Below are 24,968 nucleotides of genomic sequence, written 5' to 3' on the forward strand. Positions count from 1 at the left end.
GATCCGCAAGCGCCAGGCAGAGGAAGGCAGGTCTGGCGACAGCTGTGCAAGGGACGGCTTTGAACGTTCTCTCACAACGCAGCTGGGCCTCCAGGGCCCCGGCTTTCCCAAAACACGCGACTTCCGGACCCATCATGCTGCACCCGCGAGGAAGTCAGTCTTGTCACGTGTTCCGATGGTGGCGGAGGAGGAGGAGGAAGAGGGATGCAGCCCATCTTCCAGGTAAGCAGTGCGAAAAGTGATTTTTTTGGGGGGGGCGTTGGGGTTGCAAAAAGAGGCATATGGCTGGCTGGGACGGATAGGTGTTGTAGTCCCCACCCACCCCTATCGCTTGTAAAGTCTAACAGTGGGAGGGAGGGAGGGAATCGATGAGGCTGCAGGTAGTTGTAAACCCCCCCCCATTCATCCCCCCCCCCCGGTTTGCAGATCGGGAGGGGGCTCCGGGCTGTGGATGATGGGTCTTGGAGTCCCGCGGGAAGGCGAGAGCCGCAGGGACCAAACGGCCTTTCCGGATTGAAGCGGCTTCTCTGGCATCGGGGAGAGGCTCGTGGGCGCTTTTCTCCACCTCGGGGAGAAGCCCCTCAGGCCGCCCCAAGACCACCACCCCTCAGCTTGGCTCGCCTTCAAAATGGCCGCCCAGCGGCAGCCAGCCTATAGGGCCGCTCCCTCCCGGCGCTCCAGACTCTATGATCTCCTCGCCTTGCTTTTCCTTTCCGCTCTGCGCCATTCCAGCCGCTCCCTTCCACCGAGCAACGTGACGGGAGAAGGGATGGTGAGCCCAGGGAGCATGCGCGCGCCGCGAGGCGGGGCGAGGGAAGCCGGTCGCGTCACTTCCTCTATTGCGCGGGCCGCCGCCCGGCACCCAACCAATCACCGCGCCGGCTTGCGCTCCTTCCCCCCGCCGTGCTCCCTCCCCCCTCCCGACTTACCCTCGCCGTTTCCGGCCCCGAGTTCCTTAGTAACAATGGAGCATAAAATGGCCGCTTGAGAGAGCGAAGCGGAGCCAGGAAGGGACGCAGCCGCCGCCGAGCCAGCCAGGCCGAGGAGACGCGTCGGCGGGCGGGAGGAACGGGAGACGGGACGGAACGACGCCGCGGCCTCTGGGGCGGTACGAGGGGGCGCGGCGGCCGGACTCTGGGAGGGCGGCTGAGGGGGGAGACGGGGGACGGGGCGGCGCGCGAGAGGCCTGGGGGGGGGAAGTGGGGGGAAGGCTCTCGGGTCGAGCGGCAACAAGGCCTGTCCTCCGCCGAGGGCCGCTGCCCTCCTTTCCTCCCTCGCGAGGCGGGAGTCTCGCTCGATCCGCCGGTCTACAACTCCCATCGCCTCTGGCCGGCGGTGCTGACGGCCTCCGGGGCCTTCCCTTCCGTAAATCGGGGAGTGCGGAGGGAGGCCCGCCCTTGGCCCCGCTTCGGGGGCCGCGGCCTAAGTGGCCAGCGCGAGGCCCGGGCCTGGCTTGGCGTGACGACCTGGCCTCCCCAGGCCCTTCCCCAGTCATCGCCGCCCCCGCCTAAATCGGGAGCCCCCCCCTCCCCGTCCCCCGGTGACAGCTCGATGAGAAGAGATGGCGGTGTGCGAGGCCTCGGCCTCCTCCTCCTCCCCCTGAGTTTCGTTTCTGATCCTCGCTGGCGATCCGAGGGCAGGCTGCCTTCTGATGTGTCATGGCTGTTGGTTGAAAGTCACGACTCTGGCAGGAAAATCCCACCCAGCGTGGCTGCCCCAGAAAGCCTCTCCGGCTCCCGAGGGCAAGAGGGCCTCTCTCCTCTCCGCTTTTCCTCCAGCCCCCCCTCCCCCCTTTCGGTTGGGGGGATTTTTCTTCCTGGCGTTGATCCTCAGGCGTTATTCCCGTGTGTCTCCGCAGGGTGTGGTGGAGGCAGGAAGGGGGAAGCGGGGCCTCTTTTCTCCTTTCCTGGGTCATCCCCTCTGATGGTCACAGGCTCTTCATTTTTTGGTTCCTTTATAGCTTCCAGAGATTCATGTCGTCTGTAAATTAGAAATAGTCTCTCCCGATTTTGGAGGACAACCATGATCTGGATGACTGACAAACTCCATAGACATAGTGACATAGTGATAGAAATAGTCTGGTTTTAAATCTGAGTTTAATTTGGCCCATAAATCAAACGATAGTACTTGGGGTTGTCCTTGGTTCATCGGTGTGATTTCATCAAATACCAGAAAGACACGCTCATAGTTAGTTATGGTAGTGATCAGGACCCATTCAGATATTTGTCACCCCTAACCAAACAGGAAGCACCTTGTTTTATTACTTTGTGCCTTCATCCTTTCAGGTTTCTGTAATTTGTTCAGTCCAACCACTTGTTAACAATACTACTTTATGATGACAAGAATGTCAATTATATTGACTGTGCGCAGGAATAGCTATCTTCAGGATGTAGGTAATTATATACTAAAAGTTGAGTTACTCCTAGTTTTGATATAAACAATTTTAAATGGGTTAAGTTACCAGCTGTACTGAATTCTGCTAAAAGCTAAAAGTGTGAGATTCAAGTATAACATGAAAATAATTGACATTTAAGTCAAATTACATTTTCTTTTAAATGATCAGAGAGCATATAATGGCTTCATTGTATGTGGTATTTAACTTTTTTTCTAAAAGGCAGAGTTACCCCAAACAACTTTTAATTGAAATTTGAGACATACATAGAGAGGAACTATATTGCTAGAATCTACCAATTTGTTTAGCATCTCTTTAGCATATAATGTTCTCCTTGGGATACGGAAGTGAGTTTAAACCAAACTCTTTCAGAGAAGATGTAAAATTTAAAAGAGGAGGTGATGGAAATGAGACTTGAAAGGTGCTGGGTTGAAGTTCCAGGCATAAATAACGGGAAGCCAATAGATCAGTAAGATCACCTCCTCTTGCAAAATAACCCAAAGTTGTAGTCCTGGGGGAATGAAAGCCCCAAGTGAGTGAGAAATACGTAAAGAAGATTTTGTTTGAAAGGGGAGATAAGCTAATTCTTTTATAAAAGATTTGGTGATGGCTTGCTCTTGGATAATTACCAGGAGCATTGGTACATAGTTAAATATAATTACTGGTTGGCCATGGAAGTCAACAGTTTGTTATTCCTGTGCTTAATAACTGTTAAGCTTTATTTCTCTCCAGGGGTATCAGTGCTACTAAGGATGCAAGTCTGAATCCCTGCCAAGTTCAGGAAAACTTCACATGAAGAATTTCAATGTTTTGGTAGACCAATTAGGTTGCTCCGGTTGGAGAAAAATTGACCTTTTATTTTTCCAACCAATATGCCATTTTGAAAAAAAACCTCTAACCTTTGGTAGCAAATCTATCACAAATGCATATAAAGTAATGGAAAAAATAGAAAAATTGTTTAGAAGAATATTGATTCAACAATAGTTGATTACATGAAGAAATGTATTTAAATTCTGAAGTTCAACATTTGGAAGATTTCTTTTGTCAACTTAAAATATTTTAATGTAAGACAATTTGAAAATAAGGATTGTTGGGCAATTTGTAGCTCCATCTAGCTTGAATGGAAACTACTTCGAGCATTCCAAGTGCACAGTTCTCAGTACCTCCAGAAGTTTCTGTTTTACTCATGCCTACTATGTTCTTCTACTTCTAGTCAGAAATGCAGTTTAGGCATCTAGTGTTTCTCTGTTGGCTTTTTTGCATTCTCCAGCCTTTGTTAAAAGATTAGAAACCAGTCAGATATTTCCATCTTTTCTCTCCACACTCCATTTTTCATAGTTTTATACAATAAAGCCTGCATTCCGGATTCTATCCCTGATTAGTACTTACTGTGTTAATTGATAATTGTTTGGTAATTATCAAAGATTTGTATAAGATGAGTCATGCTTAAGGCAACAAATGGAGGAAAAAAGATTTCAGCAAGAAAGGAATGTTGGGTCCAAACTTTTAATTACATAACAATATCTAAGAGGTTCAAACCAACTTTTCTGTACTTAAATCAAAAATGAATGTAACAAAGGAAGAGCATGAGAAAGAGAAGAGGGTTGAGATGCAAGGGAACATAAGATGGTGGTCGCCATTGCCTAACCCTTTTTTTTTACAGTAGTTGAAGGCTTGTAGTAAAATTGCCTAAAACTATAAGTAACACGGTTTGGGAAGTACGGCTTTGATTTATTTTTTCTTTTTCCCAGGTAGCTAAAGTGATTAACTTGAAAAGTCGGGGAACTACGGTATATGTGGATGTTTACATGATCTTCTGAAGGTTGGATCTGGTTCAGAATGATAATCTGTTCTAACATAATTTTTTGATGTTGATAAATTTTGTAAACCTTGATATTCAGTTGGATCACTACTGTCCATCCTATAGGTTTTTCATATATGTAGAAAAACTGGCTAAAAGAGGCAGAAATGCCTAGATCATTTCACATCAAGCTTCAAAATGAATTTTGGAAGATGACCTTGTGAAACATTTCTACTGAAAGAATGGTTTTCTTTTTTTAACCAGTAAGGAGATTCATGTAGAACCAATCCTTAATATTTTGTACATGTTCACCCTGATTGCACTGAAATGCAGTTGGCTATATAGAATGTGGCCTGTGATCTTGAAAGAGAACTTTCTGTCAGTTTAAAATCCTGCTGTGACCTTAGTTTCAAAGAAACTGCCAGTGCTGATTGTGAGGATGGAGGGTGGGGTGAAATTTGTTCACTTTTTCACTTTTTGAAAGAATATCCTTGACCTGAAAAACAGTTGCAGGAATTGGGTATGTCTAGTCCAGGAAAGAAGGACTAGATATGACGTGATAGCAGTCTTCCAGTACTTGAGGAGCTGCCACAAAGAAGAGGAGGTCAACCTATTCTCCAAAGCACCAGGGGGCAAGACAAGAAACAATGGATGGAAATTAATCAAGGAGAGAAGCAACCTAGAATTAAGGAGAAATTTTCTAACAGAACAATCAATCAGTGGAACAACTTGCCTTCAGAAGCGGTAATTGTTCCATCGCTGGAGGCTTTTAAGAAGAGACTGGATAGCTATTTGTCTGGAATGATATAGGGTCTTCTGCTTGAGCAGGGGATTGGACTAGAAGACCCCCAAAGTCCCTTCCAACTCTGTTATTTATAATATTACTTTCTTTGCCTTAAAAAAACAGAGTTTGCCTAGTGCATCCGTAAAACCTTTTGGCTGATTAGGCACCAGGTGCTGTCCAGATATTTTGGCCTTCAACTCCCATCAATTTGAATGCCTTTTCAGTCAGCAAGCGGAATAACTTCCTAAAGGCCTTTGTAGCCCTGTTATTCTGACCTGGTTTTTCCCATTCAGTTTCCATCAGTTTCTTAATATATTAGAAATTAAAGAGCCCTTAATTTCACGAGGAACCACTTTTTAGACTGGTTTATAATGAATGGGCCATGCAGACCTTGGGGAGATATATCTTGACACGGTCATGCAGTTTGCCTCATACTATTTCAGTGGCAGGTCAGAAGAGCTTTTCAGCACAGCATCTGGCCAAAAGCCAATCTGATTCAACTTGCTGATTCTGAGTAAAAGAGCTCTGATTTATTTATTTATTTATTTATTTTTTGAGTCAGTCATCACCCTGAACAAGATAACTCAAATGGATTGGCAACTTTTTGCCAAGGATAAGTCAGTCAGTCAATCACACTTTAAAACAAATTCCCTGTCCTCTAATATTTCAAGACAAATAAGCTGGGCAACTGTAAGTGCGATGGATGGATGGATGGATGGATGTGTGTCAGTGTGTAATATCATTCTACCTGTTGTCTTATCCGCTGCAGGATGAAGGCCTCTTCCACATATTTTTAACCAAAATGGTCCTGAACTTTCTTTTGCCAGTTGGGCCCGCAATACTTGCTGATGTCATTTATCCATCTTGCTTTAGGTCTCTTGTGGACACTTTTTATCAAGTGGGATCCATTCTATGACCGCCTTGGTCCACCTGCCATCAGTTGTTCTTGCTATGTGACCAGCCCATTTCCATTTTTATTCTTTTCCTCTCTTGACGATATCATATACTTTCATTTGTTCTCTAATCCATGTGCAGGTCTTTCTATCTTGTCTTGTTTTTTGTTTTTGTTTTTTAAATTTGATTTATATGTCGCCCTTCTCCGGAGACTCAGGGCGGCTTACAATGCGTTAAGCAATAGCCTTCATTCTTTTGTATATTTATACAAAGTCAACTTATTGCCTCCACAAACTGGGTCCTTGTTATGCTGAGCATGTTTCTTTCCATGGCTCTTTGCGCCACTCGTAGCTTTTGTATCGATATATATAAAATTGGTATCTCTAATAGTACCAGTAGTAATAATACTTTTTATGCATTTATAATTTTTACAAGTAGTGCAACATCAAACTACTAACTCACTACAGTCCAAGTTAAAACAGAAAGTAAAATACAGAATTTCGATAATCTGACCTGTGACATTTAATTGCAGGTAGTCCTCGACTTACAACAGTTTGTTTAGTGACCATCTGAAGTCACTAAATAACAGCACTTAAAAATGTGAGCTATGATTTTTTTTACACACGACTGTTGTGGCACCCCATAGTCACATGATCAAAACTCAGGTGCTTGACAACTGGATCATAGTTATGACGGTTGCACTGTCCCGGGACCATGTGATTCCCTTTTGCAACCTTCTGACAATGGGAAAGCCAGATTCACTTAACAGCCATGTTACTAACATAACAACTGCAGTGATTCACTTAACAACTGTGGCAAGAAAGGTCATAAAATGAGGCAAATTCTCATTTAGCAACAGAAATTTTGGGCTCAGTTGTCATAAGTTGAGGTCTACCTGTGGTGAAATTGGTATTTAAACAGCAACAACGCATTTCTGCATAACATTAGTAGGGGACCTCAGGCCAAATTGGTTCAGGGCAAGTGTGCCAGGACTGCAGGTCACCTGCAGGCAGTTTGCTGCAAAACAGGCTCAATTTGACCCAGAATTGCAAGTCATACCAAAGATGTTGCTCTAATGTAGACCGTTGAATCATAATACAAAATTTGTCTTTTTTTAAAACTTCAGAATGTTCCAAAATGAAAGAAATGTCAAAATTCTCAACTTGCTACATGTGGTATTAAGTTTTGGAGAAGAGATGCAGTGCCTCTTTCTTTTTCAACATTGTTGGCTCCCAAAACTCCTTGTCTCCAACTAGCAATTAGGATTTAAAGTGGCCTTCCATGGGAGTAAGGTTTATTTATTTTTTATTGCCAAGGCGATATTTTTTTATACGCCTTGCAACATTAACAAGATGAGAGCTTTTCTACTCAGAAGTGACTCTTGAAAAATGTCTGAATATTTTTGATGTTTTGTCTGAAATCTTTCTATACAAAGTAGGTTGGGGGAGAGATTGGAGGCCCAGATTTTTCCACGCCTAATCTTAATATTTGTTATAACTTCTTAAAATCCTATTTCAGTTCCATGTACAATATCCAGAAGATGACAATAAATTAAACTTTCATCACAATATTAACTCTCCCTCCTTCCAGTTGTATATCTCAAATAATCTGGTTTTTTTCTGTTTATCCACTTGGATGAAAGCAAGAGGCCTCTTATGATATAGTTCTCTAGGCACTAATCATTGGCTCCATTTAATTTAAAGAACAGTTACAGTGGCTCATCTGAAAGGCAAATTTCTGATTGTCTGCCAAGCATTACTGTATATTGAAAAACTCTTCATTCAGTTTTGCTGATAGAATTGAACATTACAATTTAAGAAGTGGATCCTGCATTCACTAAGCTACATTATGATGCTATTATTGTGAGTTATGTTTATCTCAAGCTAGAAAAAGGCCTGTGATGTGTAGAGGCTTTCCCCCCATTTTATGAGCTCTTTTTAAATCTAGTTCAATTACTAGATAATTGGATCCTGATTTTATAATGCGGTTTGCAGAGATTAGCTTCCTGCTTCATATTTGTCTCTTCAGTTATTCTCAGAAGCCTTCCAGATGTCTTCACAAAGACAAGTTAGGTGTGTGGTTACAGGGAAGAAGACTCTGCTTAAGGAATGCTTCCCTCATAAGAATTCAAAATTAGCTCCTATACTAATGTCTTTTCACACTTAGCCCAAGATTTCCTTTTCATCAAGCTCTTAATAATGCCTGTATTAAATCAGACAACGGCTTTTTTTTTCTTATTCTACTTTTCCTTACATAAGGATGTACATGAAATGAGAAATGGCACTTGCCCTGAACCTGGAACAAACATCACTGCCTGAAAAGACTGAACAGTTTTAAGATGAGCTAGTATAGGTAGGACATGGCTTGGATGTTGCCCTTCCCATCAATTATGTGGGCTGTATGCCAGTCTGTGCATTTTCTTTTCTTCCCTTCTGGCTTTCCTTGCTGCCAAGGTGGTCACTGTAGTATGGAACAAGCTGCAATATTAGTACAGCACTAATTGGTGTCCTCACACCAATGCTCTCCATATCTTGCTTCCCCTCATCCACAGCTGCTATCACAGTGATCCATCCTTGCTCTTGCCAAGGAATCCTTTGGCCTAGAATACCCCCATTTTGGTTCAGATCTGAACATGCATATCCCCAAACTCCAAAATGTATATTTTAGTCCTGGTGCAGACTGCTGCTGATTTTCTTTGCAGGGTACAGTTCTTTTCCTATCAAAGACTTTTCCTATCTAGTTTTCTGGTAATTATTTTAATGTCTTTAAGTGATTTTATCTGTTTAGGGTACTTGAGTTTTGGGGGAATTATTGATGCATAATGAACACTACCTAAAATCGAGACACTACCTAAACCCTAAAGACACCTGTGTATTGGGAGCAGAGAAGTAGGGTGGGCATGCAGACATTCTACATCAAATGAATTCATGCTTTCGAAGTCTGCCCTGGTTAGCGATGGGACCTATAAAAGTCAGTTTTCTTCCTTCCTCTTTTCATCAGATTGGAGTGAAAGTTTTAGGGATCACAGGATAACAGATTTGGGGTTTATGACTCAGTTTTGGGAAATTCAGCTACTGGAAAAGATGAATTTGGAAATGGGAAAAAAATCAATGGCTTTTAATTTTTTTGAAGTCACTCTAAATGTAAATCTAAGGTTTTAGCCTATTTTAATCCTCCTTATTTTCAGGAACAGTTTCAGTTATTGGTGTTCAAGTACCCAAGTTGCCTGTCTTCTCATCTTCTTTCTTTGGCATCGAAAACTTCCACTAGTGCTTTCTGGAACTTAAAATAATCCAGCTCAAAACTACCTTCTCAGTCTACATTTTATTTCCATATCTGAGTTTCCCAAGTCCAGATACACCCATTTAAATTCTGGTTGGCTTTGGTCTGCTCCCCAAAGTGTAGTACATTATTAAAAGAAAACATTAAAAACAATATATTTTTAGTGGCAAAAAAAAAATGTTGAAAGGATATGCTTCAGTTCCAAGCACTGTTGTTGAAACATGGCAAGTAATAATCTCATAAAAGTTAAAAGGAAACACTACTGTTTTCTTAGCTTTCAGATCTTTGCAATATAGACAGCACTCTTCAGCATTCTAACTGTTTTGTTCTAAGTCCAGATGAGCATATGTATATGATGCACTGTAAATTAACCTGTAAATTATCTAACAAAATGAAATTCAGTGGAGGGATAAGTAAGTTTCTACATTTAGGAAAGAAAAACTGAACATACTGGTACAGATTAGTTGAAATGTGGCTCAGTAACTCTGAGAAAGATCTTGGAATCCAAGTGTACAAACACTTAAATATGAGCCAGCAATGTGTGGCAGCAGCCAAAAAAAGCCAATCCAATCCTGAATTGCATTAATACAGGGATAGAATCAAGATCACATGAAGTAGTAGTACTGTTTTATAAAGCCTTATTGAAACCTCACTTGGAATACTGCATCCAATTTTGGTGGTCACAATATAAAAAGGATGTCAAGACTCTGGAAAGAATGCAGAGAAGAGCAACAAGGATGATTAGGGGGCTGGAGGCTAAAACATACAAAGAACAGTTGCAGGAATTGGGTATGTTTAATGAAAAGAAGGACTAGGGGAGACATGATAGTATTCCAAAATTTTACGGGTCCGCCTCGAAGAAGAGGAGGTGAACCTATTTTCCAAAGCACCAGGGGGCAAAATAAGAATCAATGGATGGAAACTAACCAAGGAGAGAAGCAACCTAGAACTAAGGATAAATTTCCTGACAGTGAGGACAATTAACCAGTAGAACTGTTTGCCTTCAGAAGTTGTAGGTGCTCCATCACTGGAGACTTTTAGAAGCGATTGGACAACCATTTATCTGAAGTGGTATAGGGCCTCTTGAGCAGGGGCTTGGACTAAAAGACCTCCAAGGTCCCTTCCAACTCTGTTGTTCTGTTAAACCTCCCAACTTATGGACAGGTTTGTTCGTATTGGTAAAAGTGTAATTTATTATTTATTTATTTATTTATTGGTTCAATTTATATGCCCCCCTTCTCTGGAGACTCAGGGCGGCTTACAATGCATTAAGCCAGTGGTTCTCAACCTTCCTAATGCCGCGACCCTTTAATACAGTTCCTCATGTTGTGGTGACCCCCAACAATAAAATTATTCCTAAAACCATTGAAAATATGTGTTTTCCAATGGTCTTAGGCGACCCCTGTGAAAGGGTCATTCGACCCCCCAAAGGGGTCCCGACCCACAGGCCGTCATACTTTTGTATATACCTGCTTAGTAGGGCTTTCGGGGGGCCCCTAAGCGGTGTTCTTTTTTATACAAAGTCATCTTATTGCCCCCACAATCTGGGTCCTCATTTTACCTACCTCAAAAGGATGGAAGGCTGAGTCAACCTTGAGCCTGGTGAGATTTGAACTCGCAGTAATTGCAGGCAGCTGGCAGCTAAGGGCTACTTAATCAGTCCTTTATTCAGCACCAAAGAATCAAAGGACTTCATTACAACACTTTAGTCCACTGCACCACCAAGGCTCTTTGAAAGCTTATAAGTGGAATTATGTCTATTAAATTTTGATTTGAGTGCTGTATTTTTGCTTGCATGTATTAGAATAGATAGCATAACCTATATATTTTAGTTTTTGATAACATTACTTTGTAATTACTTTTAGTGTATGCTGTCTTGTCTAATTTTTTATTTTTAGACAGTAATTGAGAATGAAGAATTTTTACCAAATTCTTAAGTCCTTAAGCATTGTGCAAGATAGATAGATAGATAGATAGATAGATAGATAGATAGATAGATAGATAGATAGATAAGTCCTTAGGCCATATCAAGTGAAGGATATTAATCATTAGTTATCTGTAAGAAATTTCTCCAGATAATAAATAAACAGAAAAATTATAACACAGCTTAGCCACTAATGACTAATAGTGGCATTTGTTATCTAGTTACTTCCTGTTTATTGATATCCAGGATTTGCAAATTGCAGGGAAACCATTGTCTGTTGCTGACATTGTGGTAATACTGGGTAATATGGGAAATGCTGCTTCCAAATAGGAAAAAAACTACGTATAATAATAGCTTAAAGTAAATAAAATTAAAGATTTCAGTGCATGTAGTTTAAGGCCGAAAATTCATTGCTGGTATTACTTCAGAATTGGTCATTGCCATAATTTTCTGAGGAGGAATGTTACTCAAACACGTCTTCCTGAAACAGGACTCACATGTTTTTCTGCTTACAACTGTGCCTCAGAAACTCAGTCACTATTTGCTTCTTTGTACATGTGCCTCGAACAAGCTGCTAATGTTTACTTTGTGTGTTTTAAGAAGCGCCTCTGTTCAAGTAATTCTGAGGGTTAAAAGTACCAGCTTATGTTTGGCCTACTTGTCATTTGGCATGGTAGATGTTCCAAAAGCATCATGGTATTAAAAAAAATGTGTATCAAATTCTGTTAAAATAATTTGAATATCCATTATTGCGCCAGAACCAAATTTGTAACACTTTATGTTATAGAGCAGGGAACCCCAGTCTCTGGGCTGCAGACAGGCACTGGCCTGTGGCTCGCCAGGAACTGGTCCGAGCAAGCGAGTGAAACCCCACCTGCACATGTGTGGGATCTAGGCAGCAGACCAAACCATGCCTGCTGGTCTGTGGAAAAACTGGCCTCTACAGAACCGGTTCCTGGCCCCCAAAATGTTGAGGGCTTCTGTTACAGAGGATAATGGGAACATGTATCCGCCCTTCAATAATTCCGTTTTTATAGTTAACCATGCTGAGAATTTCTTACCGCCCAAATCATAGAAAAAAATAAGAGCTAATAATGTTACATCCCGAATGGTTTTCTGAACTGTCTTGCCGCCATTTCATCCTTCACCCAAATGCTCCTAGCCAATGATACTACTGTAGGAAGAAGACCAGTACCTGCTGCTTTGTTGGATAATCTACCGTTAAAAAAAAAAAGATGAGATAATGAGCTCAAAGTGCTATGAAGCTCCATATTTTGATTGAAGCTAGGGATAAAACTCTGGAACACAAGCGGAAAGGCCCTGGGACATTTTAAGCTCAGAATACTTTGCATACTCCTATTGCATTCGTAGGTCATGACTTGCTTTTCTTTCAGTAGTCTTGTTTGTTAGCCAAAACAAATAACCACAGGCCTCTTCCTAGTTCTGTAGTAGAAACCTAACATCCAATTGGCTCATCTTGGATGTCATGATTCATATCAGGGTGATTCATTAGATGAGCAAATGGCTGGTAAGTGATATACTGTAAAAAAACCCAATTGTTCAGGATATTGGCTTGTGAGTGAGTCACATACAGGTAATCCTCGACTTACAACAGTTTGTTTAGTGACTGTTCGAAATTACAACAGCACTGAAAAAAAAGTGACACATGACTTTTTCACACTTGGAACTATTGCAGCATCCCCTTGGTCACCTGATCCAAATTCAGATGCTTGGCAACTGATTCACATTTATGAAGATCGCAGTGTCCCCTTTTGACCAGCAAAGTCAATGGGGAAGCCAGATTCATTTAACAACTGTTACCTAACTACTGTAGCAAGAAAGGTGGTAAAATGGGGCAAAATTCACTCAACAGAAATTTTGGGCTCAATTGTAATTGTAAATCGAGGATTACCTGTATTATCAGGCAGGTAATGCAGATTGGACATGTAATAACATGCTTAGGGCTGACAAGAATTGTGCCATAGTGGAACCTAACTCTGGTTTGTGACAGGTGTGATTTGAGGTTGCCATAGCTTCCAGTTTTAAATCCAACTTTCCCAGGGACCTTTTAGTAAAGTACCAAAGGCAGAATATAGCTCAACATAGCAGTGTCTGAGCTTAAGTAGATACCTACTTTGGAAAGCTCAGGTGACACAGTTCTGTGTCTTTAACAACAGATAGGTGGATGGGAATATCTGTGAAATCTAGTCTTGGGTTAGACAAGTGTTTCTCAATCTTGGCACCTTGAACATGTGTGAACTTCAATTCCCAGAGCTGCCTGGAGAATTCTGGGAGTTGAAGTTCACACATCTTTCAAGCTGCCCTGGTTGAGAAACACTGGGTTAGTCTAATTTAACCTGATGCTGTTTAACATCCTCTTCTTCACGCTCAGTGGAAGCAGTTACTGTATTTTACAAATTATAAGAAAACTAGTGGCACACTTCAGTCGTTGTGATAATCTTAGGATTGGTCTGTCCCATAAGACTAAGATCTTGCATGATTAAATGGAGTTAGTTTAGCCACAGAACTATTGCTGTCAAATTGCTCTTGACTTCATTTGACCTGTGTGCCTTTGACCACAAAGTTACAGTTGAGATTATCTGCTCAGACAATTATTCGACACACATTATTACTAGCAACCTTTTCTGAGGTGTGAGGTCCAATACTTTAGAACGAAAACATCCTCTACACATAGTGTAGAGGCTGGTGGCAGATGTTCATTTGGATTCTCTTTACCTCATTTGTGCAGTGAGGGAAATATAAAACACATGTACTTTATCAGTGGAATAAGTAGTGATGGTGGTGAAGTTAATGTTTGGGCTGCAATCTATTTACAGCAGATTGTTTTTTCTGAATAAGTGATAAAGCGAGCGCACCATTTATGCTAAAGGTAATATATGAGAAGATCTAGATAATCTAGGTCTCCAAGAGAGATGGGCAAGTAAGAAATACAAAATATAAATAATAAATTGGTTGAATCAGGTGGAGAATATGCAGACTATCATCTTCCACCATATTGGATGATTGATCATCCTTGCTATCGTCTACAAGAAGTTTAATGTCTTAAATCATTAATGTTACCACTAACGGCTCCTTGACAAGGTATGCCATGTTCTGCTTTACAAGAAGTGCTTTGCAGCTGATTCATAGCTTTGTAAAAGGGACAGCAGGATGATATCTAAAAAGGTACTGTTGATGTTCTCAGTGTTTATTGCCTTTTCTCCTGCTGGTATCCTCATTGCAGTGGGTTGTAGCTAGGTAGCACTAGCTTTCAACTTCAGGCTTGAAGTACTTGCCCATCCTTGGATGTATAGCATGCTGCATTTGTATGTATGTGTGTTTGTGTTTTTGCATGGTCTGGTGGGTTCTCTTGATTGCAGCACCACTTATTCTGGACTTAGATTTCGGAGGAGGCAATTCCTCCTGATGCTTATCTTCCATGTTGGCCTGTTCACAGAAGGAGGTGGTCGTACATTTGTGTCGGGGAAGAACTTGTCCCCAGGACTGGGCCCCAGTTACACCCTGGTCTGTCATGGTGCCAGCTGATGCCTCTATTCTGTCTGTTCTTACAACCAGGCTGTCTAGTTGCAGACATCGTTCCCCCCTCCTTAGAGGCTTAGAAAATATTCTCAGCTTTTCCTCTGATTTCTGAAATTGCTACAGTTTTAGGCATTTTTACACTGTTTATATAGACCTTAAAACTTTACTGGTAACAGTTAACAGCATAAAAATAAACAGAAGATTCAAATAATATAACAATATTATAATGCATAATCTCTCTTGTGGACAGGTGTGCTCTTTTTAATTACAATTTGGTTCCAGCAGCCTGTATGACATTCTGTAGTTTTTCTGTGTTCCTGTAGAATGACAATATATGTGTACATTCTTCACTGAAGTTTAGCTATATGGAGTAAGGAGTTAAACACCCCCCTCCCCAAAATTGGCTGATCATTTTTTTTTATTTTTTATTTTTAGAAATATTTTCTACTTTTATCAACATGGAAAGCTCAGAGGCTAATAATAAAGGAAATATCAATCAGTCGGAAGCTCAGCGCCGGAGTCAGCTGGACCGGTTGGACCGAGAAGAAGCTTTCTATCACTTTGTAAATAACCTGAGTGAAGAAGACTACAGGCTGATGAGAGATAACAACTTACTAGGCACTCCTGGTACGCTGCTTTCTTAGCTTGCCATTCAAACAGTAAGAATCTTGCTGTTCTGCTGTTAATCCAGCAGTTACTTAATTTCAGCCGCTCCCGATAGTTGTTATAGAATCATAGATCTGGAAGGGACCTTGGAGGTCTTGTAGTCCAACCCCCTGCCAAAGGCTGGAGACCTGGCAAATGGCTCTCTAACCTTTTCTTGAAAACCTCCAGCGATGGAGCCCCCAGAACTCTGGGAAGCAAGCTGTTTCATTAATTAATTGTTCTCACTGTCAGGGAGTTTCTCCTTAGTTTCCAGGTTGAGTCTCGTTTAATGAGCTTCTACCCATTGCTTTGTGTCCTGCCCTCAGGTGCTTTGGAGCATAAGGGATTACACGCATGTTTTGCATTAGTTATGCTAATACTTCCAGGACCCCAGGTGCCTACAATATGGACTTCACAAAGATCTTGATCTCTGCAATAAATACAACTACAAAATACAGATCTCCATTCCTCTTTTAAAGACCACACATCAAATCTTTCTTTTATTCTTTTTCACTCGGCAGAAGAAATTATTGTAATTATTTTTTTAACAGAGTTGGAAGGGACCTTGTAGGTCATCTAGTCCAACCCCCCGCCCAAGCAGGAGACCCTACACCATTTCCGACAAATGGCAGTCCAATCTCTTCCTGAAAGCCTCCAGTGATGAAGCTCCCACATTTTTATTGTACAATTGTTCACTGCCCAACATTTGTTTGAGATGGGTGATGATAGAAATGGAAATAAATGGATAAAATAGATTTTTTTAAAAAAGCCATTAATTTTGAAGAAAAATTGCAATATCAAAGAAAAGTTTATAGAACGGTTCTCTTGAAAGAAAATCCTGTAGAGATGCTAAGATGTTTGCTCTCTTAGTTAACAGATGAAGTCTATTGATGGTTCAGTCTTTGCATGGCGACACATTCGGTAAAGACTTTGCTTGCTAATATAATGAGTTAGTTCCAAGAGCATCTAGATGGTATCTAGAACTTCTTACATAATAAACTTACATTTGACATACCCACATATTACTTCTAATAGGTAATGGTATGCTGGGCATCAATAGCAAGTGCTGGTCAGCCATCTGAATTTGACCATGGGGATAGCTTTATATTTTATAATGTTAAAGCTGTATTTTGTTTATTGGACAAATGTTTCTTGATCTCTTCCCCGTTTCCCCTCAGCAGCTGAGATAAGATCATTCTTCTTTTTTTGCTATTTTGATCTCTTGTCTAGATGTCATTCAATATTTTGTCATGCTCTTTCATATAGATCTCCCTTAAAAATATATATTGTTTATTTTACACACTACTGTCCGTTCATTTTCTTGAATATGAGCATGGCAGTTTTGATTTCTTGCCCTTCTGTTCTTCATTGTACATGCAGTGCTGAGCAGAACGCTTGTTTCTGTTCAGGCAGAAATAGGCAAGCCAAATGTCTGCCTTCTAGAGTGCCTTCTCCCTCCGTCTCTCTCTCTCTCTCTCTCTCTCTCTCTCTCTCTCTCTCTCTCTCTCTCTCTCTCTCTCTCTCTCTCTGTTCTTTTTCTTTTTTCTCTTCTTCGGCCCCATATGGTAACTTTTCGAGGTAGGGTGGTTGGGAATATTGCCATATGTCCATCCAAAATCATCACGTCTCTTTAAATGAAAATACAATCCCAATGTTAGAGAAAAATTAATAGTAATCTTGGTAAACCCATCTCTGCTTTGGTTCCCCTAGTGTTGGCTGCACATGAGTGTGAATGACTTTCTCAGGAACACCTGCCCATTGTTTCCTCAGGTGAAATTACGGAAGAAGAGCTGCTAAGAAGGCTGCAGCAAATTAAGGAAGGCCCACCCCAGCAGCACACGGAAGACAACAGAGGTACGCAGTGTTCTTCTAAGGTTCCTATGGTAATAGTCAGATTGAACACCAAATGACTTACAAAAGAAGCGATTTGAATTTAGGCATTGTGCTCCTGTGGCCAGGAGGTCCTGTTGGGCCTCTGACTTCTGTTGTGGTGCAGTTTCTAGAACTTATGTATTCATCTCCTTTGAAATGGCTTCTACAGACTGTTCCCTGTTCTTTTTCTCCTTTGTTCCTGGCTTAAGAGAGAGAAGTGGTGAGCTTTCTGACTGTGCCGCAAACTTATTCAAAGCAGGCCTGCTTTACCCATGATAACTGCACGTGCCTATTTGAGATCTTGTCTGAACCAGCGTGGCTCAAATCTCTCTGGCCAAGTGTGCAGCCTTGATTTATTAATAATGTAGAAGCAGTCTGGATGAAACTACATGCTGGGCTTATGCAATATTGCATGGATAAACTATTGCCTGGCAAATCATTGGTTGCAGGTGTTCCAATTTAGAGAATGGAATTCATTAAAAGTATCATGGTCCATTATCTTATTTCCTAACCTTTATAAAACAGTCACCTTGACTGATTTGCTGAGGTGTTCAATACTGGGCAAATAATTATTTGATGCTACAGTCTATTAAAGGTGATGAAACCTATCCCATAGATATTGCTGTGATTAATTTAGGAAGATATAGTGAGTTAAGCATTTGTGGTGTCCAAAAGTTAGAAGAACAAATATTTGCACTGTGGCCAAGGACCTTCTTTATAAAATCATAACTTGTAAAAAGGTTTGGAGAATGTTTTTAGCCCAGAATTATACCAGCCGCCTAACTATAGCAGTTACTTTTATTTGGCAGGTGCAGAGTCCGCAGAAGATGTGTCTAATGGTGATTCCATAATAGATTGGCTTAATTCAGTTCGGCAAACTGGGAATACGACACGAAGCGGGCAGAGAGGCAACCAGTCGTGGAGAGCAGTAAGCCGGACTAATCCAAACAGTGGAGATTTCAGATTTAGTTTGGAGATAAACGTCAACCGCAATAATGGAAACCCAAGTACAGAAACTGAGGGCGAGCCACCCATAGAACCCCCCACTGGGGAGGACTTAGAAAACAGCCAAAGTGACACTGAGACTTCAAGATCAGCCTCTCCCCCGGTTCTAAGGCAGAGCTCCTCTCCTCCCGTGGCCAGGCAGCCTGACTCAGAAATGAGTTATCCTGAAGAACTGAGTGAAGACATCTCTCTTCAGAGAGGCCAGAGAAGGTCAAGAAGCAGAAGCCCTGAACAACGGAGGACACGGGCAAGGACTGATAGAAGTAGATCCCCTCTTAATCCAGTGAATGAATCTCCTCGTAGGATACATCACAATACATCCTCTCAAACTCCTGATCTTCCCTTGGTCGCTGAAGCAGAAGGAAGTTCTAGAACAAGGCAGCACATGGTCATACGTCAACATGCCACGAATTCCGAGGCACCCACTGAAAATACTGTTCTCTTTTCGACCTCTGAAGCCAGGCCTGTCCCTCAGGCAGCGAGCTCTTCAGAAACGAGTGGCAGTACGGAACCCCCAGCCCCTGGACAGAGACCTCCGACCATCGTGCTTGACTTGCAAGTGAGACGGGTTCGTCCAGGAGAATACAGGCAGAGAGATAGCATAGCCAACCGAACTCGATCCAGGTCCCAGACTCCAAACAATACGGTCACTTACGAAAGTGAGCGAGGAGGATTTAGACGTACCTTTTCACGCTCGGAAAGGGCGGGGGTGAGAACTTATGTCAGCACCATTAGGATTCCTATTCGCAGAATCCTGAACACGGGCCTGAGCGAGACCACCTCAGTTGCCATTCAAACCATGTTAAGACAAATCATGACTGGCTTTGGTGAACTCAGTTACTTCATGTACAGCGATAGCGATGCTGATCCCGGGGGCTCGGCACCAGCCCCAAATGTGGAGACGGCAGAGCCCCAGCCTGGAGGGGGCAGCGGAAATGGCCATTCAAGCCCTGAGGGTCCTGAGGCTGGATCAGGAGAGGCCTATGAAGGCAGCCATGAAGGGGTCCCCACAGCTGGCCCGAGACGGGAAGGGCGGAATGCAAGGGGCTCCGTTACTTTTGAAGAAAGTGGCTCCTTGCCATTCCTTAGCTTGGCCCAGTTTTTCCTGCTCAATGAAGAAGACGATGATCAGCCCAGAGGACTCACCAAAGAGCAAATTGACAACCTCGCCATGAGGAATTTTGGTGAGAGCGACGCTCTGAAAACCTGTAGTGTTTGTATCACCGAATACACCGAGGGGAATAAGCTTAGAAAACTCCCTTGCTCCCACGAGTATCACGTGCACTGCATAGATCGCTGGCTATCCGAAAATTCCACTTGCCCAATTTGCCGCCGAGCCGTCCTGGCTTCGGCTAACCGGGAGAGCGTTGTCTAAGCCACCGTGGTATCCTTTCAGCTGATTACGTGGTGAGGGAGCAATGGGCAAGACGCTGCTTGCAACAGCCACTTTTTGTGTGGTGGTTATAAATACAAAACAAAGAATAGTGTGATTTCCTCTTATGAAATGGAATTTCTTTTTTCTTTAAAAAAAAAAAAAAAAGCAAAACCTTCTCAATTAGGGTTCCTAAAATAAGACCAGGTTTGTGTTGTCAATTAAAAAAGGAAAGAGAAAACTCTCTATTTGCCCAAAGACACTTGGCTGTTGTATAGTTTCAGTTTTTCAACACAAATCAAGTTCTCGGTCCCACCTGACCCCAATGTGTGTTGAATGCTGGAGGCCTCGACTAACTGGAGTCATTTAGCCGTATACAGCCTGTGCTTCACTGTGGATTAAAGCGAAACGACTCGGCTCCCCTGGCAGAACAGTAACAGTAATCTCCCACGTCTGATTTTAGCTCCTTTCTTGTATAGGGTATTGAATATGGTAATGTAAATAACACTAACCTCAGCCCCTCTCTCCCACTGTACAGCTGTCTTAAGCCCAACACTATGGCACGCCATAGAACGACCTGATAGTTACCTGGGATATTTATCTTGCTGTGGAAATATCTTAATTAATTGCTTATGCTTGTTTAAATAAACACTTTTGTTTTAAAAACAGTAAAAGCTTTTTGTACAGGTCAGTGACTTTTCCACTGCGCTTTTGTGCAAACATTTTGAGAATTTAACTCTCCACTGTGTTTAGCCACAAGAGCACACGGTGCGGTTCTCCACCTTGGGCAAGCCCCATGGCCAAGAGCCTAGCTTTCATCAGTATTTATTATTATTATTGTTATTATTATTTTTTGGGGGAAAAATAAACATCAGGAATTAAAATAACTGAGCCGAGCGAGTCCTCTGCAGCCTCTGAGGCATGAGATGCCTGCGTAGTTTGGCTGCGGAGCTCTTTCTGGAAAGATTAAAGAGGGCACATTTGCTGCTGCAACAGCGGCTTCGCTCACCTGAGCTTTCCCAGTACAAATTTTCACAATGAACACACTATGTGTAAAGTCAGGTTGCCAGGTTGTGTGACAGGTTGCATTTGTGCAACACACTCGAGCAAAATGTGATTGCTGGCTGCTTCATGGCTCAGTGTGTTGTGCAAATCCAAATCAGTGTGGTTAGCTAAGGACTCCGCACATTGCTAAGCAGTGTAATTGAATTGAATTACAGTTCGCCAGTGCAAGTTGCTGGGCCTCTTTACAAAGGTAGCCGGTTGTGTTGTTTTGACACTGTGAAATCTGCTTATTATCCATCTTGCTCTGAACGCAGATACTTTCTTTGTGCACCATATTTCTAACCACTGTGCATCAGGCATTTGTGGCTTTCAGCAAAACTTCTTTCTAGTGACTTGTATAGTTTTAATTGGGATGTTTTAAAAGTTGTATCTCTGAAAGTTTAATTCCTTGCCTGGAGGTAGAAGAGAAGCTCTTTGAATAAAACCTATTGGGATTTTTTTTCCCCTCTCAAGCAACTGGTTTATCGAATTAAATCTTATGAATTCATCAATTAGTCTTAAGGCAACTGCTCGGAAACACATCAGATTGTTTCTTCTATGCTGTATATATCCTAGGAATAATTTTTATTGAGTAAATAAATTGTGCTTTTGCTTATAGATTTTGCAACCGTTTTTATCTTCTGTTAATGATATACAAAGAAATGATTTTTCATTGGATATTAAAAAAAAATACACAAAGCACTTTTCTGCTGTGCCTAGTTAAGAATTGCAGCACATTTTCTCCCTCTCCTACTGCCTCAAAAAATTGGATTGTAATTAACATCAGTGTTGTTTCTGCTTCTCAAATGAATATTCTTACAAAGCATTTTAATTATTGTTTGTTTTTTAATTAAACGTGCAGTTAAATAATTGCAAACATACGGGGACATTTAAGTTTTAAACTTTGTCGGTAATAATCTGTAGGACATTCAGAAATGTCATCTATTTGTTTCAGAACTTGCATTGAACATGGGATCTCTGCTGTTGCTTTAGTTACACCCTAATTGGATTCTTGAAGATTCAGTGAAGCTCATGATTTGGTTACCTTTTTTTCTTGGCATAGTCCCCTCTAGGACCCAATTTTTGCTTCTCGATTGTATGAGATGGCAACAGTCGCCACAGACTATTCAAAGGCTGTAAACTGCTATTTGATTTCTACATCCCCTGCCCCCAATGGGAAAAGGATCATGCTAGGAAATCCTGGTTCTCTGTGTAGAAAATGCTAACCAGCTTTCCATAGTTTTGACTTTTTGTTCTTTCTGCCTCCACTTTAATAAATAGACATGGAAGCTTAGGGTGATTTTAGGAACTCGATAGAAGAGAATATTGGTAGCTCTGGCTGAACTGTAGGGTCCTTGATGCTCTCTGAGCTGGGTGGTTTTCTTGTAGACATGACCCAACTAGGTAACATTATCAGTGCTAGAAGGGAGTGGGATTCACACTCTGTTTATGTATACGTGAGTATGAACAATTACAACTATACCATTGTATATAAAGAGAGCGAACGCCACTTCCTTCTAGCATTGACAGTGTTTCGGAACTTGGCCTGCATCAGTATAATTTTCTTGGTTTTGGTTGCCTTAACAGTTTTCTTAAAAGCTCTGTTGTACAAGCTCCCACTTAATCAAGCATCTCTTCTCACACTGAAAAGCCCAAACACTGCTATTGTCCTTTTCCGCTGTTCTTTATGGCAACATATTCAGTGACCTATTTGACCATCTTCCAATATGGCACCCCCGAAATGTGTTGGGTCTGCAACTCCCAGAATTCCCAGCAACAGTCCCAATCCTGTGGAACACTTTCCAGGAGAGGCTGCCTTATGCCACAAAAGTCTATCAAAATTCTTACCACACTATGGTTAAAGTAACGGGCTGTGTTTGCATACAGGGGTCTCCAAACTTGGCAACTTTAAGACTTGTGGACTTCAATTCCCAGACTTTTTCAATCAGCCATGTTGGTCTAAATTGTGCTTGAAAAACCACAGTGGGTGGATGTGCAGAGCCTGCAAAATCAAAACTAAAACATGCTCTTTGTGATGTATGGGTTTATCAGACTCACATTTTGAAAATTAAAAGTCCTTGGTAAGTCACATTTAATAACTTCATGGAAACCCACACTGGAAGTGAGATGGCCATTAACACGTAGGCTGTTTTCCTGATTATTCAATGCAATGTAGAGTCCTCAGGTTTTCTGGATGTTCTACCAAGCCTCAAAACACGTCTCTAAGGCCAGCTGAAGTCAAAGATGGAAACTTTTGCCACAATCCCAGGGAGCAAAAGAGAGGAAGAAGCCCAAAATTCAAGGCTTTTTTTTTTTTTTTTTGGATCTTTCTTTCTCAGCAAGGGTTGTTTCTTCCATCATGATGCTGTTGACTTTGTCTCCCACTGCTATTTTCCATGGCTTTGGTGAAAGCTCCTGAACAGATTTATCATTAAAAATTGGACTTTTTACCCACAGCCCCACCCCCTTTTGGGTGTGGGTGGGTAAATTCTTAGAAGCACCTTGCAGAAAAAGTCTGTTACTCAGTGAGGAAGAGCAGTCCACAAAATCCTAAGGAGTTTTCCGTGTCCTGAGGAACAGCAGCATTCTGCTAGTGCTGTAGATTATTGGGGTCTTACGTTCTTTAAAGACATTTGCAAATAAGGAGTTAATCACGGTGTATTCTATCTGTTGTGGAATTGGGACACCATGGTTTTTTAAATCAACATTTTATAGCTTTCAGCTTTCCCCAGTTTGATACCTTCAGGATCTCTTTGGGTAACTGGTTGCAAATTCTTGGACTATGTCAGGTTTGGAAAGATTGGAAAGACAGGGTTGCATGTCATAAAAGTAACAGGATGTAGAACATCTTGAAACCCATAATTCTTGGGCATTTTGGTCAACGATGTTCACATTTTGTGTAATGCTAATAAGTCTTTAATCACAATTCTCATACATGCATCTCTTGGTGCCTGCTTAAAACATCACAATGTACAGGTAGTTCATCTTAATGGCCACAATTGAGCCCAAAATTTCTGTTGCTAAGTGAGACATTTTACTTTTCTTGCCACAGTTGTGAGTCATTGCAGTTAAGTTAGTAACACGGTTGTTAAGTGAATCTGGCTTCCCCCTATATTTTGCTTGTCAGAAGGTCACAAAAGGAATCACATGACCCTGGAACACTGCAACAGTCATAAGTGTGATAAATGGTCATAAGTCACTTTTTTCAGTGCCGTAACTTTGTACAGTCACTAAATGAACTGTTATAAGTCAAGGCCTACCTATACAGCCTTTTATGAGAAGAAAAGCAACTTGGGTTTCTGCACCCAGATCAGACCTATCGACCTCCTTGCAACCTGGTTGACTGCTGACCAAGTACCCCGTACTAATACCTAAACCAGGTGGCAGCCCAGAAGGACCGGTTGAACCAGGTAGTGAATCTGCTAGCTTGGCAGGTGAGCCCTGTGTCAACAGCACCTTGTATGCTCCAATGCCAAAGCAACAGTAGTTGTATAGGCCACCGTGCTGTGAACTTCTCTCTTGCCTGATAGATGTGATGCATACCTTGGTGTGTTTATGTATCGCCCACGTGAATGATGCATCCTTTTAAGAGCGGTGGAATTTTCTGCAGGTTAAAGCTTACAAATGGCCTTCTGACCAGAGAAACATGTAATAGGCAACCCTCTTTTGCAACAGAACAGTCCAGACACAGACAAGCCTATTATCTTCCTTGCCAGACATCGCCAAATGTGACAATGTCTTGAGCATCTGATCTTGAACACAAGATCAGATGCTTGCAAACAGGGTAAATGTTGAGGATGCACCTATGTAGCTGAGGTCATCGTTTGCTCAGGACAACGTTCTCAACATTGTTGAGAACTCAAACTTAAGTTCTCCAGTTTAAAATCTCGTGGAAATGGAAGGTGTTACTCCAGCTCTGCTTGACCTCAGATGGAAGCCTTGAGGAGCTGTGACAAGATTGGGTGAGGAGAGAAATAGATAACTGGTAGTCCTCGACTTACAATCGAAATTGATCCCCAAATTTCCATTGCAAAGCAAGACAAGTGAGATCTGACCCATTTGATGACCTCTTGTCACAGTTGTGGAGTAAATCTGGCTTCCCCATTGGTTTTGCTTGTCAAAAAGGCCCCATTCAACCGTCGTAAATATGAGCCAAGTGCCTGGAGTTTGGTCATGTGACCATGGGGAAGATGTAATGGTCATAAATGTGAAAATGGTCATAAATCATTTTTTAAATACTGTTGTAATTAAATGAATGGTTGTAGGCCGAGGACGACTTGTAGTCTTATGTTTTTCTTTCTTCTGCTGAAAACATCAGATATCGAACCCAACCACTGCATTGTAACCACTACACCATCACAGCTCAGTAGGAAGAAAAAGAAGGAAGGAAGGAAGGAAGGAAGGAAGGAAGGA

The 24,968-nt window shown here is 41.8% G+C and overlaps 1 protein-coding gene across 2 annotated transcripts; it reads left to right on the forward strand.

Annotated features, from left to right (window-relative positions):
• The first annotated feature begins 195 nt into the window (after positions 1 to 195).
• On the forward strand, positions 196 to 21,381 carry RLIM (ring finger protein, LIM domain interacting). 2 transcript variants are annotated; one of them, XM_070951843.1, is made up of 4 exons: positions 196 to 222; positions 15,053 to 15,244; positions 17,033 to 17,116; positions 17,944 to 21,381. In XM_070951843.1, exons 2-4 carry the CDS (start codon positions 15,076 to 15,078, stop codon positions 19,512 to 19,514), a joined length of 1,824 nt encoding a protein of 607 aa, XP_070807944.1. In that variant the 5' UTR covers positions 196 to 222; positions 15,053 to 15,075; the 3' UTR covers positions 19,515 to 21,381. The 2 variants fall into 2 exon arrangements, with proteins under 2 accessions (XP_070807944.1, XP_070807943.1); XM_070951842.1 differs by lacking the exon at positions 196 to 222 and adding an exon at positions 974 to 1,108.
• Positions 21,382 to 24,968: the final 3,587 nt, after the last annotated feature.

This window comes from Pituophis catenifer, unplaced genomic scaffold (genome assembly GCF_029215685.1).
Source record: "Pituophis catenifer annectens isolate HBS135680 unplaced genomic scaffold, rPitCat1.0.hap2 SCAF_11, whole genome shotgun sequence".
NCBI classification, from domain to species: domain Eukaryota; kingdom Metazoa; phylum Chordata; class Lepidosauria; order Squamata; family Colubridae; genus Pituophis; species Pituophis catenifer.